The 19,028-nt window shown below is 41.8% G+C and overlaps 1 protein-coding gene across 1 annotated transcript in view; it reads left to right on the top strand.

Moving 5' to 3' along the window:
• SCGN (secretagogin, EF-hand calcium binding protein) overlaps window positions 1–19,028 on the top strand; it is a 51,553-nt gene that overhangs the window by 14,400 nt on the left and 18,125 nt on the right. The window contains exons 4-6 of the mRNA XM_069562632.1: window positions 1,723–1,812; window positions 9,310–9,366; window positions 9,793–9,870. Coding sequence (XP_069418733.1) covers window positions 1,723–1,812; window positions 9,310–9,366; window positions 9,793–9,870 — 225 coding nt within the window. The remainder of the gene's footprint in view (window positions 1–1,722; window positions 1,813–9,309; window positions 9,367–9,792; window positions 9,871–19,028) is intronic.

Genomic DNA, 19,028 nt, shown 5'->3' with positions numbered 1-19,028 from the left:
GTAAATATTTGTTATGTGTGCGTGTCTGCTCAGTTGCTCAGTCATGTCCACCTCTTCTTGACCCCATGAACTGCAGCCTTCCAGGTCTCCAATATACACAGTTACATGATTAAATTTATCACAAGTGAACCAACTTTTGAAGTATCATACAGACACTAATAATATACAAGAGTATAAACCTTAGCCAACACTCAAGAATCAAGTCAGATAACAACCATTCCTGCTTTTCCATGGGGCATCAAAGTCATCTGTATACACAGTATTTCTCTAGCACAGACTTCCCTGGTGGCTCAGATGGTAAAGTGTCTGCCTACAATGTGGGAGGCCCGGGTTCAATCCCTAGGTCAGGAAGATCTCCTGAAGAAGGAAATGGCAACCCACTCCAGTATTCTTGCCTGGAAAATCCCATGGACAGAGGAGTATGGTAGGCTAGAGGCCATGGAATTGTAAAGAGTTGGACACGACTGAGCGATTTCACTCTTAAAGTTCTGACACTGCCACTTACTACATAACTATGGCATGTCCCTTGTCTCTGTGCAGCTTGGTTTCTTTAATAAATAATAATGATGTGCTATGCACCCTATAGGTTGTTAGGATTAAATGAGTTGGCATATGTAACCATTTAGAACAATTCATGTGTGTGTTAGTCCCTCAGTCATGTCCGACTCTGTGCGACCCCATGGACTCACCAGGCTTCTCTCTCCATGGAGTTCTCTAGGCAAGAATACTGGAATAGGTTGCCATTCCCTTCTCCAGGGGATCTTCCCGATCCAGGGATCAAACCTGGGTCTCCTACATTGGCAGGTGGATTCTTTGCTGTCTGAGCCATGAGGGAAGCCCACAGAATAATTCACAGGACATATAAAAATTATTTGGGGTACTTCCCTGGAAGTCTAGTGGCTAAGACTTTACACCTCTAATGCAGGGGGGCCTAGATTTCACATGCTGCTACTAAGAGTTTGCACATCACAATGAAGAGAGATCTCGGGTGCCACAACTAAGACCCAGCACAGCCAAATAAAGAATATATATATTAAAAACAACAACCACCACCCTGGTGGTCCAGAGGTTAAGAATCTGTCTGCCAATTCAGGGGACACAGGAAGATCCCACATGCCATGGGGCAACTGAGCCTGTGACCTAAACTACTGAAGCCCCCGTATCTACAGCCCATGATCTACAAGAGAAGCCACTTCAGGGACCCTGCACATTGCAATGAAGAGTAGTTCCCCAGCTCACTGCAAACAGAGAAAGCCTGCCCAGCAATGAAGAGCCAGCAACCAAAAATAAAGAAAAATGCCAGTTTACTTAGCACAGTGCCTGGCTCACAGTAAATGCTCAATCAATATTAGTGATCGTTAATTCTAAAAAAGTTATTTGGTATTTTTCTTTTCTAATATGTGTAGTTGTTAATGCTGGAGCTTCTAAGATAAAGTGTGGAACATTTTAAACACTAACACATTTATGATTAAATGATGATGATTTTGGGTTGTAAGCTCATAGAAAATAGATACTCATAGCATTTCATATCTAGTAAGAGTGCCCAATACTTCTTGAAAGAATCAGTGAATCCAAAATGGCAACTGAGGGCACAGAACTGCAACATGAGCCCACCATCCTGAGAGTTCTAAGTTGTTCTGCCCTCTAATATGTTGCTCTGTGTCCTTTACCCAGGGAGCACTGGTCACTGTCACCAACTGCTATTTCTCCCCTTTTCTTTAGCTTGCCAGCATGTTCTTATCTGAGGATGAAAACTTTCTTCTGCTCTTTCGCCAGGAAACCCCCTTGGACAGCAGTGTGGAGTTTATGCGGGTGAGCATTTGGTTGTATCTCTATGGAGGCCAGGATCCCAGGCACCTGCCATGGCTGCCACCTCCCCTGCCCACTCTCCCAGTGAGAGCTGCCCATGGGACAAAACCACACCAAGAAGCCCTTGGTGTTGAGCCTGGACTGTGGCCCGCAGTCTCAATGTGCTCCCTCAGTGGGTTGACCTAGGCTGCTCCTGAGCTAACAGACTCCTTAGCCTGTGCTGCAGGAAGGCGGGTATCTGAGGAATGTAACGGGAGGGTAGGGTGAGGAACGTGGAGCCCAGAGAGTACCAGCCCGCCCAGAGCCCTGTGAGCTCCAGCGAACTGCTGCCTTCTGAGAATGCAGGCTAGACATCCAGATTCCATGGGCAACTTCGTTGTTGTTTAGTCACTAAGTCATGTCCCCATAGGCTGTAGCCCGCCAGGTTCCTCTGTCCATGGGATTTCCAAGGCAAGAGTACTGGAGTGAGTTGCCATTTCCTTCTCCAGGGGATCTTCCCAGATCAGGGATTAAACCTGGGTCTCCTGCACTGGCAGGCAGGTTCTTTACCACTAAGCCACCAGGGAAGCCCCTATGGGCAACCACTTACTTTTAAATGTTGGTGACTAATTCTAGATTTGAAGGCACAGTATGGTCAAAATATAACTTGTTAGAGGGCCGATCTAGCCAGCAGGTGTCTCTTTGCAATCACTGTGCCTGAGTGAAAATTAAAGGCAGAATCTGGCTCCTCTTTCAGCCTCTAGGTTGTTGTGGTCTGGGCGCGGGTTGGAAAAGAATTTCCAGACATGAGACAGAATGAGAGGAAAATAAAGATTATTAGAGTGGGAGACGCTGTTAGAACAGCAGGCCAGCTCAAGGGAGAACTGCCGTTGAACAGGGGTCCTTAGTCCACTTTTATACCCAGGGAACGAGGATGGGATAGGGGTCTTGTAGGTCATTTGCTGATGGGATGAGGCACGTATACTGGGTGGGGGAAGAGGAGGGCAAATACCTTCTCCCTATGTGGTAGGAGGAGAGACAGGTTATACTGTTCCATTATAGTTACAACATGTAGGATGGAAGGACACTAAGGGTCTAGTTTTTCCGTTCCTGCATTCCAAGACCCTCCTCGGTTTTATCTTTTCTTTCGTCCTTGGGTCACCATGTTCCTCTATTTTTAGGGCCAATTCCCTGGCCCCTTTTGATACCCTGCTCATGTCTACCTATTTCCTTTCTCAGGCATTGGGGAACCCAGTCTCAAAGGAAAAGGGGCGATGACCACTCTGGCTGCAGGCTGTACAGGGGCGTTGTGGGGCTCTGGGTTCCCTTTGCCTGCTCTCTATCAGGGTGCATTTACAGAGGGAGATGAGAGTCCATGGAATGATAGGTGACTTGTTCCAGCATTGTCTAGGGGTTGGTCAGGGAATATTCTTCTCATGCTACCACTTGGAGAGTTGTTGTATTCTAGAAGAAACAAACTTAACAAGAAAGTTTAAGGTACATGGCCCAAAGATTAATAGAAGTAGCAAAGCTGCTCAGGCGCTACCAGGAGAACCAGGCCCAGACCTTGGTTCGTGACATTAGTGTTTCTCTAGGCACGAGAAGGTGCAAGGCTATGGGCTCATAAAATCTTTACCTGAAAACATCTAGCTATCTGAAGGCTGGTTCTTGTGGGTTTTTTCCAGAGCACAGAGTGCCTTATTTCTGATCTCCACCCTGAACTCCTTTCAGGGGATGTTGAAGGTCAGCAGCTTGCAGTGGTCACGAAGTAATCCTTGTAGAAGCAGCTGGCAAGTGACAACTTCCAGTCAGCAGGGTCCCTTCATAACCACATATTTGACCATGCTTTGGGGGCATTTCATGGCCATTGTGTCCTGCGGTCCTGGGAAGGCTCTTTCCCAAGTCTAACAAAGATTCCATTGACAGGCCACTCAATGTGCTGTTACTAGACCAGGCCTTGTGAGTAGCGAAAGTCTCTGGACCATACCTGTCTTACTAGTTTCTTGGTCCAGGAAAACATTCCCTCTGTTGCCTCTTTCCATATCTAGAGTTACTTTGTTACAATCACTGATCTCATATGGAACTGCATATCAGCATTTTATCACAGGCTCAGTCACACATTTGGTAACATAAAAAACAATCTTCTGAAACAAGTGACATAGGAAATAATACAGCTACCAGTTATTAATAAGGTCACAAGCAAGAATTTAAGAACTTTCATTAGGTATAGCCCAGTATACCCCAGGTCATCTGACTTCATTTGTTAACAGTCAGTTCAGTTGCTCAGTCGTGTCTGAGCCTTTGCGACCCCATGAATTGCAGCACGCCAAGCCTCCCTGTCCATCAGCAACTCCCGGAGTTTGCTCAAACTCATGTCCATTGAGCCGGTGATGCCATCCAGCCATCTCATTCTCTGTCGTCCCCTTCTCCTCCTGCCTCCAATCCTTCCCAGCATCAGTCTTTTCCAATGAGTCAACTCTTCGCATGAGGTGGCTAAAGTATTGGGGTTTCAGCTTTAGCATATAGCCTGATGTTAATCTCCTGGTTGTATATAATGGAGCATCTGATCTTATCTGAAGATTGGTTACTGAGATAAGCTTTAGAAACAAATTTAGAGTGTCTTTTTAAAATAACTTAATTAATTAAACTTTGTAGTAATATAACAACAAGGAACTATCTCAGAAGTGAGTCTTAGTAAATACTATACCTTAATTACAGAGAAGGCGATGGCACCCTACTCCAGTACTCTTGCCTGGAAAATCCCACGGATGGAGGAGCCTGGATGGCTGCAGTCCGTGGGGTCGCTAAGAGTTGGACACGACTGAGCGACTTCACTTTCATGCATTGGAGAAGGAAATGGCAACCCACTCCAGTGTTCTTGCCTGGAGAATCCCAGGGACAGGGGAGCCTGGTGGGCTGCTGTCTATGGGGTTGCACAGAGTTGGACATGACTGAAGTGACTTAGCAGCAGCAGCAGCAGACCTTAATTAACAAAACTAGACCTTAATTAACAAAACAATTTAACAATTGTTAAATTGTCAGTTTAACAATTAACAAATATAAAAACTTGATATTCATGAAACATGGTATTTTCATTATGAAGGCATTAACCCTGTGGCCAGCGAAGGCTTTAATCCATCAAATAAAAAAGAGGTTCGTCAGGGAGACAGGAAAAGCCAAGTGGCTCTCTTGGATTTCTCACAGCCCTGACTCTGAATTTCAGCTATTGTTCACCCATTTCTAATTCCCTGATTTAGGAGTAGACTGTGGCCATGTTTAAGGACATCAGGATAGCAAAAGTCTAACAGCGAGGGCTTATTTTTGTAGAAGCAGAATGAGCTTTGTCTACATGTACCATAATCTTAAATAATGTTTGTTTACTTTACCAAAGTAACAAAAGATTTTAAAAACAAATATAAATCACTTAAACACAAAAAAATTCATAATCTGTTATTGAAAGCTTCATTCTAAGAAAACTTTGTTCTCTTAACAGAGAGTAGACTAAATTCCAGTCTGTTACCAGTTTACCAGATAACAAACAAAATTTATCAGTTAATCTTAGAAAAGTCTTTCCCATAAATCTTGAAGAACTAGCAGTATTTTTCTAAAGGCATGAAAGTGAAACTGTAGAAGGCATGTTTAAAATCTAATTAAATTGCAATTGGCAAAGTAGCCTGGTCACTACTGTGACTTGTAATACTTTAACATGATAACTAGAATTATAACTGACAACATTTTACCAGAACATATCAGATTGTCATGAATTTCACATAATTTCTACCATATCTATATAAGTAACATCAGCCATACAATATAACCTAAGAAGATTCATCACTCCTCCAACAGTACATCCCATGTAATTTAACATGTCAAATGAACTCAGGTAATTTAATAGCTCTTTTGGATGTCTCAGGGGCCCTCTGATGCATCCCAAAGTTAGCTAGAAGTCAAGTTATTTAGGAAATTTTGTTGATAAATATCAAAAGGGTTTATAACACTCAATCAGATAGGAACATATAGGTCACTGTGAAAAAATATATTCACTTATCCAAAGTAACAAAGAAGATTTCAAAGGTAAATAGAACAGAGCACTTCAGAGGTAAAGAAACTTAAAATCCATTATCAGAGGTAGTTCAACATCTCAAGAAAACTTGTATTTATGCACAAAACTCTTCCCTTTGGGGTCCACTTTCCATAAAACCTTCTTATCATGTTCTGTACCCATTACTTTGTTCTCCCATCCTGAAATAGCCACCTGTAAGTCAGACAGACTTCCTTTTCCCTTCAAAAAATGTAATTTCATTTCTCATACCTTCTTGACTGGAAACACACATCCTACTTCCCTTAAGCAACCAAGAACTCACCTTATATATATTAGCATTCTATAGATTGGTGAACACAAATACCAGCGATAATTAAAAAAAAAAGTCTAGAGAACATCTCATGATGTTCATTAATAGCCCAAAGTCTCTTTAGTTTCTGTGTAAGAGGAAGTTAGTGTTCAGTAATGAATGTTTCAGAATCTTATTTTATTGGGAAATGACCTAGCTATTCAGCAAACTAAGGTAACGGGTAAATACATGCAAGATAAATATTGGTTGTTTTTAAGGGATAAGATTTTGGATGATCTTTGATTCTTTGTATTTTTGCATTTTCCATCTTAGAATCACAATTAGTTGGAAATTATTTTAAATGGCATTTTGAAAATAATTTCAGTTGTACTTAAAAATGCTCACAGAAAATTTTAAATGAAAAATAATAGACCACTGAAGTATATAACCGCTATGACCTCCCCTTCATTACGTCACATATATAACAGAAATATAATGAAAAGGAAAGACATGAAAATGATAAGTTATCATCTCTGGGGTGGAAATTTCTGAAGATTAGAGTTTTCTGCTCTTTGTATTTCTTTAATTTTGTACAATGAATATGATTTCATTTTACAATCAGTAAAAAAGTATTAAAATGCTAGGCCTGTATAGGCTTGAATAATCTTGAGAAATGGGAAAAGGAAATAGCATTATGGAAACTTTTTTTTTGTTGTTTAACTTTTTCCATTTTTTCTTCCTTCTAGTTTGTCGATTTCTTCTGCAAAGAGAAATCTTTCTCTATCCATATTTAAAAAAATATGTTGGACTTCTGAATTCTTTTTCTAAAATCAAATTTGTTATAACCTATTACTATCACACATATTTTAAGAAATTCTACCTTCAGTTCAGTTCAGTCGCTCAGTTGTGTCCGACTCTTTGCGACCCCATGAATTGCAGCACGCCAGGCCTCCCTGTCCATCACCAACTCCCGGAGTTCACTCAGACTCACGTCCATCGAGTCAGGGATGCCATCCAGCCATCTCATCCTCTGTCATCCCCTTCTCCTCCTGCCCCCAATCCCTCCCAGCATCAGAGTCTTTTCCAATGAGTCAACTCTTTGCATGAGGTGGCCAAAGTACTGGAGCTTCAGCTTTAGCATCATTCCCTCCAAAGAAAACCCAGGGCTGATCTCCTTCAGAATGGACTGGTTGGATCTCCTTGCCGTCCAAGGGACTCTCAGGAGTCTTCCCCAACACCACAGTTCAAAAGCATCAATTCTTCAGCGCTCAGCCTTCTTCACAGTCCAACTCTCACATCCATACATGACTACTGGGAAAACCATAGCCTTGACTAGACGGACCTTAGACGGCAAAGTAATGTCTCTGCTTTTAATATATTTATATTCCCCTTGAACTATAGGACCTTAAAATACTTTAGTGCTAGCATGTATCAATCAACTCACTAGCCGTTATCAACCAGAATATTAGTTCTAGCTTGTTTTCTTTAATCCCATAAATTTTAAGCTAACAAGCTTTTATGTTGCCATTTACCCAAGTGTTGTCTTTGTATACCATTCCTTTTTTATCTTAAATTTTCCTTCTTTGAGTTCTTCCTACCTGGAGCATATCCTTTACCAAGAATCTGCTGGTAATAAGCCCTGCTTTGGCTTGCCTGGAAACCTCTTTATTTTGCTTTCATTCTTTCAAGATGGCATGTGCAGCATTCACATAAAGATCTCTGGTCCTCCAATAGTTCAGCTGTAGTCAAGTTACAAGATAACTTAGATGGAAAATATTTGGTGAACAGCATAAAAAAAGCATGTAAACTTTTTATTATTTGAAATTCTCATTCTTAGTTCTGATATAGTCATACCATTAAAATTAGGATATAAATCACATTTAACCAGTTGATTTTCTAAGCCTGGCTATATTCAGTCAGAAATGTTGGTGATGGGGACTGAAAGGAGCGAAGTTTCTGAACACTTCCCAGGGAACATCAGCATCAGTAGTTCCTACTATCCTTGTAGGATATTTAGCCAGGACTCTGGCTGTGGTCTACAACTAAGGTCCCTACAGTTGGTGACTCAGGTAAGCCATTCCACATCAATGGAAAAATCTGTCACTTAAAAAAAAAAAAAAAAAAAAAACAACCTTACTTTTTCATTTTGTATAGGAGTTAGGGAACTTGCCAACTTGTGAGGCTGAGGCTTTAATACACAATAATCAGAGGTGGTCAAAGTCATATCATTTACTAAAGAAAGCAATTCAATGCTTCCTTAAAAATATTGAGCTCTTCTGTCTTCCAGTTTAAGTAACTGTATCTTTAGCTGGATGAATGCTATTATTGAACTAATGAAAGGGTTGGCTTGTTACTGGGAATTTTCAGAGATGTTTTATTCCCTTTACCCAGAGCCAAGACCACACAGGCAAGATTCCTTAGGGTTTTTTTTGCCATGCAGTTTTTTAGGGGAAGTTCACCTTTTCATTATGGTTATTGCTGTTTGGGGTTTTAGTCTTATTTAAGTGTTTCAGTTTGACTTCCCACCTTGGGTGGTTCCAGGGATTTGTCTGCTGTCTGCACTGTTAAGAATCTGTCTGCCAATGCAGGAGATACTGGTTTGATCCCTGGGTCAGGAAAATCCCCTGAAGGAGGAAATAACAACCCACTCCAATATTCTTGCTAGGATAATCCCATGGACAGAGGAGCCTGGGGGGCTATACAGACACACACTGAAGTATCCTGATAAAGTTACAGGTTAACTCATCAGAGATCAGTAGATGTACCCAGGACAGACTTTAGTTTCTGTCATCTCAGTTTCTTGCCAGCTGAGCTATATATTTAAAGAGTTGCTTTTAGAAGGCTCTGCATCTTTAGGAATTTAGTACAAAGAAGATTTCTTACTCTGCCATATTTTCTCCCACTGAAGGCCATTCCTTCATATCTTTCCACTTCAAACTTCCCAAGAGCTTCCTTTCAGTGAGTGTACTGTGGTCCTCCCTAAGTGGCTGTAAGTGAATGCAGGGAGTCATTTCTAGGGAGTTCTCTGCCCCAAAAGAGCTGTCACCAAAGAAAGCCTAAACTTCTCTACATAGTTTTATTTGCACCCAGTTAAGTACTGTTATCAGATGCTGAACCTTAGTCGACATCAGCGTAAGTTGAACCCAAATTATCTGAGGATAAATGGATTATTGGCTTTTGTGTATTTCAGATTTGGCGCAAATACGATGCTGACAGCAGTGGCTTTATATCAGCTGCTGAACTTTGTGTAAGTGTTGCTGGGAGCTGTCTCTGGGTGAACGGCGGGTTAGCTCATCCCTGGGAATTTGATATGTGTGTATCATGATCTTGATTTCTGTGTTTCCAAGAAACATGAATATGAATTTGCTAATTTTGAAAAACTGATTCGTGTTTAGAAGGTTTAGAAACTGTAGGTGACACTGTTGCTCTCTCTAGGAAAGACATAGTTGAGGATTTATGACACCTTTTTATGATTCGAGCTGTTCTCTGGGTTCTGTTTTAACAGTGCTCCCTTCAAACTGTGACAGCCCTGCATTTTGGACTTCTTGCTTGATAAAAAGCATTACATTTCCTCCCTAAAACAAGAAAATGACAATTCTTAAAAAACAGCCTCTTGCAATTTTTAGGTTTATTCGTCACTAGATAAAATGCGGCTCTTCTCTTGATCTCACAGAACTTCCTCCGAGACCTCTTCCTCCACCACAAAAAGGCCATTTCAGAGGCTAAGCTGGAAGAATATACTGGCACCATGGTGAGTAACTGAGCAATGCAATCTCTATGCAGACAGCTTCCCCACCGTCCCCCCAGGGCCCAGAAACAGCATTTGGCACAAAATTAAGGTCTCTGTGAGTGTTTGCAGACTAGATAAATGCATGAAAAGACCTTCAGCTCTGGGAAATAGTGACTAAATTTGAGCTACGTTAGTCTCTCTCTTGGGATGAGACTGCATGCATTTGAAAGGGAGCTGCTCATCTGTCCTTGGGGAGACCTGGAAAGTCCAGTTAACATCAGGTTACTAAGCACCAGTCAGTAATAAGTCACACAGAAACAAGGAAACGTGGACCTAGACAACCAGGACCAAACACATGAGAGCCCCGTACTCCCTCTGCCCCACCCCCCATGGGTGATTCTACTCATTTAGTACATTCATTTAGGGCAATGGAGAGTCAGAAAGCTGGGAAATACATATTCCACCTTTGCCAACTATAGGTATGAGTTTGAGAAATGGTCTATTATTGTTTACTTCAGCTGAAAAATGGGGATTAATAATACCTGATTGCTATGAGGGCAAGTGAGTGGATACATATGAAGTGCTTTGCAGAGCATCCAGGAAATAACCAGCATTCAACATGTAGCCCTTCCTGTAGCAGCTGTCATAGTCCCTGTCATTATTTCCTTTTGCCACTCATGCAATCATATCCTAAATGACCTGAGATTATTTCAGCATCAAAGCTCCCTGGAAAATGGTGAAGTAGAAGAAGTTGCCTTTGGTGAATTCATTCTCGCATTCTCATTCAGTTCCTAGCTTGAAGCTTTTCTCCCAGAGCTACTCTGTAATCATCTGTATTGAATCTAATCTGGCTTCTCTACCTTTTGTCTCCTCTAAGTCCCTTCCCATTCCCAAACGTGTGCTTCATTCCAATCAAACTCTGTAGGTTTCTTAATTAATAAGCAACAAAACTACTGGTAAAGGTTTAATTGCTTGTGCAATTGCTATACTTACTATAGAAAGAGTTCTTAAACAGACTCATCTTACTGAACCTTCTGGTGAACCATCAGGGCTGCATATCACGGAGAAGATTAACGGATCCCTGTTAAAATGTGTACTACAAGGTTGACCTATTTAGGCCTTTAATTGATGCTTCCAAATACTGTATTATTTCTCACAACCCTTCTATAGCCTTGGCATTGTTCCTGCTATTCTGTATATCTGATGGTTGAGGCTTAGAAAGGGTAAGTGACTAAGCTACCACCAAGTTGATTTCCTAAACTCCTTCTAAAAATCCGATTAACCGGGAAATGATAAGTTGTCTGGCCTAGCTCAGTTCAGTTACTCAGTCATGTCCGACTCTGCAACCCCATGAATTGCAGCACGCCAGGCCTCCCTGTCCATCACCAATTCCCGGAGTTTAACCAAACTCATGTCCTTCGAGTCGGTGATGCTATCCAGCCATCTTATCCTCTGTTGTCCCCTTCAACTCCTGCCCCCAATCGCTCCCAGCATCAGAGTCTTTTCCAATGAGTCAACTCTTTGCATGAGGTGGCCAAAGTACTGGAGTTTCAGCTTCAGCATCAGTCCTTCCAAAGAACACCCAGGACTGATCTCATTTAGAATGGATTGGTTGGATCTCTTTGCACTCCAAGGGACTCTCAAGAGTCTTCTCCAACACCACAGTTCAAAAGCATCAATTCTTTGGTGCTCAGCCTTCACAGTCCAACTCTCACATCCATACATGACTACTGGAAAAACCATAGCCTTGATTAGACGGACCTTTGTTGGCAAAGTAATGTCTCTGCTTTTGAATATGCTATCTAGGTTGGTCACAGCTTTCCTTCCAAGGAGTAAGCGTCTTTTGATTTCATGGCTGCAATCACCATCTGCAGTGATTTTGGAGCCCCCCAAAATAAAGTCTGACACTGTTTCCCCATCTATTTCCCATGAAGTGATGGGACCGGATGCCATGATCTTCGTTTTCTGAATGTTGAGCTTTAAGCCAACTTTTTCACTTTCATCAAGAGGCTTTTTAACTCCTCTTCACTTTCTGCCATAGGGGTGGTGTTATCTGCATATCTGACGTTATTGATATTTCTCCTGGCAATCTTGATTCCAGCTTGTGCTTCATCCAGCCCAGCATTTCTCATGAGGTACTCTGCATAGAAGTTAAATAAGCAGGGTGACAATATACAGCCTTGACATACTCCTTTTCCTATTTGAAACCAGTCTGTTGTTCCATGTCCAGTTCTAACTGTTGCTTCCTGACCTGCATACAGGTGTCTCAAGAGGCAGGTCAGGTGGTCTGGTATTCCCATCTCTTTCAGAATTGTCCCCAGTTTATTGTGATCCACACAGTCAAAGGCTTTGGCATAGTCAAGAAAGCAGAAATAGATGTTTTTCTGGAACTCTCTTCCTTTTTTGATGATCCAGCGGATGTTAGCAATTTGATCTCTGGTTCCTCTGACTTTTTTAAAACCAGTTTGAACACCTGGAAGTTCATGGTTCATGTATTGCTGAAGCCTGGCTTGGAGAATTTTGAGCATTACTCTACTAGCATGTGAGATGAGTGCAACTGTGTGGTAGTTTGAGCATTCTTTGGCACTGCCTTTCTTTGGCATTGGAATGAAAACTGACCTTTTCCAGTCCTGTGGCCACTGCTGAGTTTTCCAAATTTGCTGGCATATTGAGTGCAGCACTTTCACAGCATCATCTTTCAGGATTTGAAATAGCTCAACTGGAATTCCATCACCTCCACTAGCTTTGTTCGTAGTGATGCTTTCTAAGGCCCACTTGACTTCACACTCCAGGATGTCTGGCTCTGGGTGAGTGATCACACCATTGTGATTATCTTGGTCATGAAGATCTTTTTAGTACAGTTCTTCTGTGTATTCTTGCTACCTCTTCTTAAGATCTTCTGCTTCTGTTAGGTCCAGACCATTTCTGTCCTTTATCGAGCCCATCTTTGCATGAAATGTTCCCTTGGTATCTCAAATTTTCTTGAAGAGATCTCTAGTCTTCCCCATTCTGTTGTTTTCCTCTATTTCTTTGCATTGATCACTGAGGAAGGCTTTCTTATCTCTCCTTGCTATTCTTTGGAACTCTGCATTCAGATGCTATATCTTTCCTTTTCTCCTTTGCTTTTTGCTTCTCTTCTTTTCACAGCTATTTGGAAGGCCTCCTCAGACAGCCATTTTGCTTCTTTGCATTTCTTTTCCATGGGGATGGTCTTGATCCCCGTCTCCTGTACCATGTCATGAACCTCTGTCCATAGTTCATCAGGCACTCTATCTATCAGATCTAGTCCCTTAAGTCTATTTCTCACTTCCACTGTATAATCATAAGGGATTTGATTTAGGTCATACCTGAATGGTCTAGCGGTTTTCCCTACTTTCTTCAATTTAAGTCTGAATTTGGCGATGAGTTCATGATCTGAGCCACAGTCAGCTCCTGGTCTTGTTTTTGCTGACTGTATAGAGCTTCTTCATTTTTGGCTGCAAAGAATATAATCAATCTGATTTCGGTGTTGACCATCTGGTGATGTCCATGTGTAGTCTTCTCTTGTGTTGTTGGAAGAGGGTGTTTGCTATGACCAGTGCATTCTCTTGGCAAAACTCTATTAGCCTTTGCCTCTATTAGCCTAAGGCACCAGTTAAACTGGAAGTTGGGGTCGCCTGGCTTTCAGCCCTGGATCTTCTGCCTGTCACTCTGTATTCCGACTACTCCGAATGCTGTCCCCAGCCAAGGCCACAGGCCCTGGGAAGGAAGAATTTGGTCTTGACCATGACAACTTAGAAATGGCCTGGATGGGAGCTAAGCCGATGCTCAGGACAGACTCACACCCCAGGCCAGGAAATAATTTGGCTTCCTACTATGCTGACCTGTTTTAATAGCATGCATAATGCTGTCTGAAATCCTTTGACAGGCTTAGCACTAAAGAGTGAGTGGGAAATCCCTGAGAAGCAGGAAGCAATTTCCCACCTACTGGTGTATCTCTGGTTTCCTTTTGTCCTAGGTTCCTGTGAAACTCTCTAATAGCATGAATACTCTGAAAAAGGAAATTAGACTGAAACTGCCTGGGAGATAGAATAATAAGGAGATTACTCTTCCAGTTGGGCATTTTTTTCAACTTTGATTTAACATTATTTTAGCTCTGGCCATTGTTACCTTGATTTTATTAACTTATAAAGCAGACCTTAGGCAGTGAAATTCTTGCACTAAGAATCCCCAGCAGATTCCTAGCATTTCTTTGAATACCCTGACTCTGAGGGGCTTCCTCCCACCTCCAACTAGAATACTAAGCCACTACTTTCTGACTCTTAAACAAAGCTCAGCTATTTTTTCCTTACTTTCCTCCACCTGGTTCTTGCTCATCCTTCAAAATTTCGTTAGAAATCATCTTGCCCTCTTCCATCATTTTCTTCTATAGTGGCTCCAAGAGCCTCTCCTCTTCTCCTGTAGTATCTTGTGTATTTCAATGTCTTAAAATCATAGTCATCTGTTTAATTCACTTTGTAAATATTCATTGAATACCTGCTATGCCTCCAGCACTGTTCTAGTCAGCAAGGATTCAGCAGTGAGCAAAACAGAGACTGACACTAATAATAAACATAATAAATAATCAATTACATTGCATGATAGAAGGTAAAGAGTGTCATGGAGCAAATTAAACAGTAGACCAGATACTGCCAGCAGGGCAGCTAGGATGGGAGATTGGGGAGAAGGTATGATTTTCAACAGGGTGGTCAGGGGTGGCCTTTCAAGATGATGCAGCTTGAGAAAGGACCAAAGGTGCAGCAAGCAGGGGCCCTGGGTCAGGGGTGTGCCTAGGATTTCCAGGAACAGAAGGAGACCAGTGTGGCTGGAGCAGAGTAAGAGAGGATGACACAGAGGCCAGACCAAGTCAGGCTTTGGGGGCCATTGTGGGAACTTGGTGGTTTAATTGGAGGGAGACGGAGGGCTTGAAGCAGAGGATGCCATGAGCTGGCTTTTGTGTTGAAAAGCACCTGAAACGGGCAAGGAGGGAATCAGGGGCACCTGTTAAGAGGCCACCCCTTCATCCAGGTAAAAGGATGGCAGCTTGGATCAGGGCTGGGAAGCAGAAGAGATGAGAACTTCATCTGTTTGAAGATGGAATCAGTAGGATTTCCTGATCAAACAGCTAAGAGTCAAGGGCAACACTGACACTGGTTACGGATCTTGCACGCCACTAGCCTGTGATTCATCTGGGGGCAAGGTGGCAGCTTAGCTGCGTGTTCCTAGCCCTCACACGGAGCCTGGCACACAGTGGGCTCCTTAATTAATTCTGTTATTACCTAATAGACAGCTAGGAATAAACCCTGACAATATTAGTAAACTTTGCCCTTGGGCTCCTCCTGCTTCTCTTCTGTGTGTTCCTCATGACCCTCCGGCCCCAGCGTGATTCCTACTCCCTCCTGGGGTGTCTTCCACACTGCTTACTGCACCTGGCCGCATTTTACACAGACCTGACATTCCTCCAGTGGTGTTTTGTGTTCTGAAATTCTCCTTGTTCTCTTTCCTTTTTTAAAACCAGACCCTCCAGGGCAGAACCAGAAAGGGTGCCTGGGAGTGCTGGGCTCCATCCTTAGGTCTCTCACTGGGATCCTTCATCACAGAGTCATCCAGAGGGACCCCAACCAGAGAGTGGGGTTGAGCCACACTGAGCCCACTGTATGGAGACAGACAGGGAGATGGGAGCCCTATGCTGATGACAGCAAGCAGGAGCTATAGGAGTAAGGGCTAGAGCTACAGGCAGCTGAGGAGACTGAGCAGAGCAAATCCAGAAAAGACAATCGGAGCAGGACAAGCTTAGGATTTGTCCTCATGGACTTGGAAGTCACGTCACTGTGTTCCTTTTCTTGAGTCTGAAGTGGTTTTTCAGGTCTGAGGGGTAGGGTCTCACAGTGACCGAGAACACCCGCTCCCTCACCAAAACCCCCACTCTCTTCATGCTTTTCTCTCCAGTTAGAATGTGATCTGGTAAACTAGTTCACACAAAGATGTACATTCACTCCTTCAACGACTATTTAGGGACAACCTACCAAGAAAGATATGGTCTCTGACCTTATAGAGTTTTCCAATTGGGAGAAAATTTGATTAAAAAAAAAACAAAGGGAAAAGGAGCAAAAATTCACTCTGGTCCCTCGCTTCCATCCCCGCTGTGCATGTCACTGCCATGCTGTATCTACCCGTAAGTAGCAGCTGAGTCCAATTTTCCCTTCAGTCCTTAAATACATTGATGTCACCTTAAAATGCAATTAAACGATTTTTAAAAAGTTTTCCTGATTGAAAAAAAAAAAAAACCAAACAAGATGCATTACAATGAAGCAGCAATTCTAGAAATTTAGCAAAGTCAGGACAAGAAAAGTTAGGTGGTCAAAAGGGAAAGGCCAGGTGAAGGATAAATTAGGAATTTGGGGTTAACAGATACACACCACTATATATAAAATAGATGAACAACAAGGACCTACTGTATAGCACATGAAACTATTTAATATCTTGCAACAACCTATAATGGGAAAGAATCTGAAAAAGAATATATATACACATACATATGTATAACTGAATCACTTAGCTGTATACCTGAAACATTGTAAGTGGACTATTCTTCAATTTTTTTTTTTAAAGAAAAGGTAGGTGAACACAATTAAACTTTTAAAAGACGCTTTCTTAACATGCAGTACTTTATTTTCTTTGAAACACTGCCAGTGTTGTTCTGGGACTGAATATCTTAATCATAATAATTGAGACTTCCTTTTGCGCTAGGCCCTGTGCAAAGCCCTTTTCAAACATCTCATTTGATTCTTATCTGAACTTTATGAAATAAGTATTTAAATAAATAATCTATTTTATAAATGAAAAAACTGAGGATTACAGGTCAGAGATGATAAGGATGGAGTGGAAATTCCCAGACCCCGATCTATCTTCAAATTGTATTCAAACTGAGACATTTATGACTGAAAGTCTAAGTGCTGAATTATAAAATTGAAAATTTTCAAAAGAGGAAAGGTTAAGCTCTATGAGAAATCAAGAAGAGGTGCAAATCCCTATGAATAAAATGAAGAGCACGGTGAGGAAAAGGCCATGTTAGGAGATTAGGATTCTCTTAATATTTTTATAGATGATACAGGAGCTCTGACAGCCAAAAGATTATTTATTACCCAGAAAAATGGATTTTCCTCCTCATGAAGTACCTAAACAGTCCTGCAAACTGATAGCTTATTAAACACCAAAGAGGAAACAAAGCAATCAAAGACAATGGGGAACAAGAATGGGTTCTACAAAATTGTTCTGGAGAAGGGAGGAACACTGATGGATTAAACTGGGGAAGGGAGAAAGGGAAGAAGAGTGAACTGTGGCTGCATAAAGCCCCAGGGCTCACCTCAGTCAAACTTCCCATCATAAGGGGTAGGAGCAGGCAGGGAGGAGACATGTAGGCTGTTTACAAAGCTGATACTTGGCTGAAAAGAGATTCTGCTCATCACTCATCAGCCCTGCAACCCTAGTTGCCCAAAGCTCTTTTCTTCACAGTCTTATGGTTTACATTTAAGAAACCTCAGGCTGGCAGCCCTTACAATGGAATGCCCTGACCTGAGGAAAATCAGTGAAATGAAGACAGAAACAGCAATGTACACTTTTGATGACTTTGAGCTTAGATCCAGAAGCTGAGAGTCCTGAGAGGCAGCTGAGGGGAATCCGAACGGTCTTAACCAACTTTTGAGTATCGGGGTTGAGAAACGTCCATGGACCAAGACTGTCCTGTTACTCATGTTGTGTGTCTGTTTCATAGCTAAAACCCCGTGCTGCTTCTGCTCAAGCATGCTGCAGTTAAGCATTCATTTTTATTCCACACTATCCCATGAGGATAGGACCATGATCAATCAAACTCCAGATGACCCCTCATTGGTCCTTTATGCACTGGTGAGAGAGATAAGTGTTCAAGAATCTAGTGAGAGTTTCTACCCAAGGATCTGAGTTTGCCCTGAAAATCAGACCACTTTAATGAGATTCAGGCCTATCTATTTCATTTTTCTTTCTTAAATTGCAGAGGCAATTTATACTTTTCCAATGAACAGATACGGGCTACATTTTTTTTTAAAGGCCTTTTACATCTCCCTAAAGGCTTTTGGGTACACTAACTTTTAGAAACTCAACACTTAAAAAAAAGACTTCTAGGATCTGAGCTTTAACTAAGCAACACACCAAGTGTAAAATCACTTTACTGCTGCTTTAATGGCTTTTTACTGAGCAATGGACACAGTCAGAGCAACAGTGCATTAAAGATGTGGCTCCAAGGTTTATCATTAAATGCTTTATTTAGATGTAACCTACTAAATGAATTCAAATTGACCCAAATAAGGATTGGTGTATTTGAAAACTGTTTGAAACCTGAAAAATGAACAAGTCAAGGCAGAACATCCAGTCAGAAGAGAAAAGCTAAGGTCTGCAACCTTGTCTCACCTAAACTCCTAATTAATGTTCTGTACAAGGAAGGAAACTATTAACAAATTCCAATTATGACACCTAATTAAGAAAGGCTGCTAACACCTGGCAGGGGGAAAGATTAGCTGCCTGAATAGAATATTATTAGGTAATATTGAGCTTTTTAAAATGTAAGATCATACATGTGGGACATACTAAACTCATATACCTAATTAGAGCATGGAATGCGAACTACTGCAAAAACAATGAAATCTGAGAATGTGTCACACAAAGAGAATACCCCCTTCCTCTAGCCTGTCCAAGCTCTCATTCTTCATCCTTCATGCCTGGATTATAGCATCTAACTTCCAATTGCTTCCTTCCCTAGGTCTCTGATCCAAGCCAACCTAAGACACAACCAGGCTTTTTTTTTCGAATTTTTATTGGAATAGAGTTGACTTCCCTGTTGGTTTAGACAGTAAAGAATCTGTCTGCAATGCAGAAGACTGGGGTTTTATCCTTGGGTTGTGAAGATCCCCTGGAGAAGGGAATGGCTACCCACTCCAGTATTCTCACCTGGAGAATTACATGCATACAGGAGCCTAGTAGGATATAGTCCATGGGACTGCAAAGAGTTGGACACAACTGAGTGACTAACACTTCACTTTTCACAATGTTTTGTTAGTTTCAGATGCACAGCAAAGTGAATGAGTTATACACTTTTTTAGATTCTTTTCCCATACAGGCCATTAGAA

Source organism: Ovis canadensis, chromosome 20, assembly GCF_042477335.2.
Source record: "Ovis canadensis isolate MfBH-ARS-UI-01 breed Bighorn chromosome 20, ARS-UI_OviCan_v2, whole genome shotgun sequence".
Taxonomy (NCBI): Eukaryota; Metazoa; Chordata; class Mammalia; order Artiodactyla; family Bovidae; genus Ovis; species Ovis canadensis.
The sequence above is the reverse complement of the archived record's forward strand: the minus strand, read 5'-3'. Positions and strand labels throughout refer to the sequence as shown.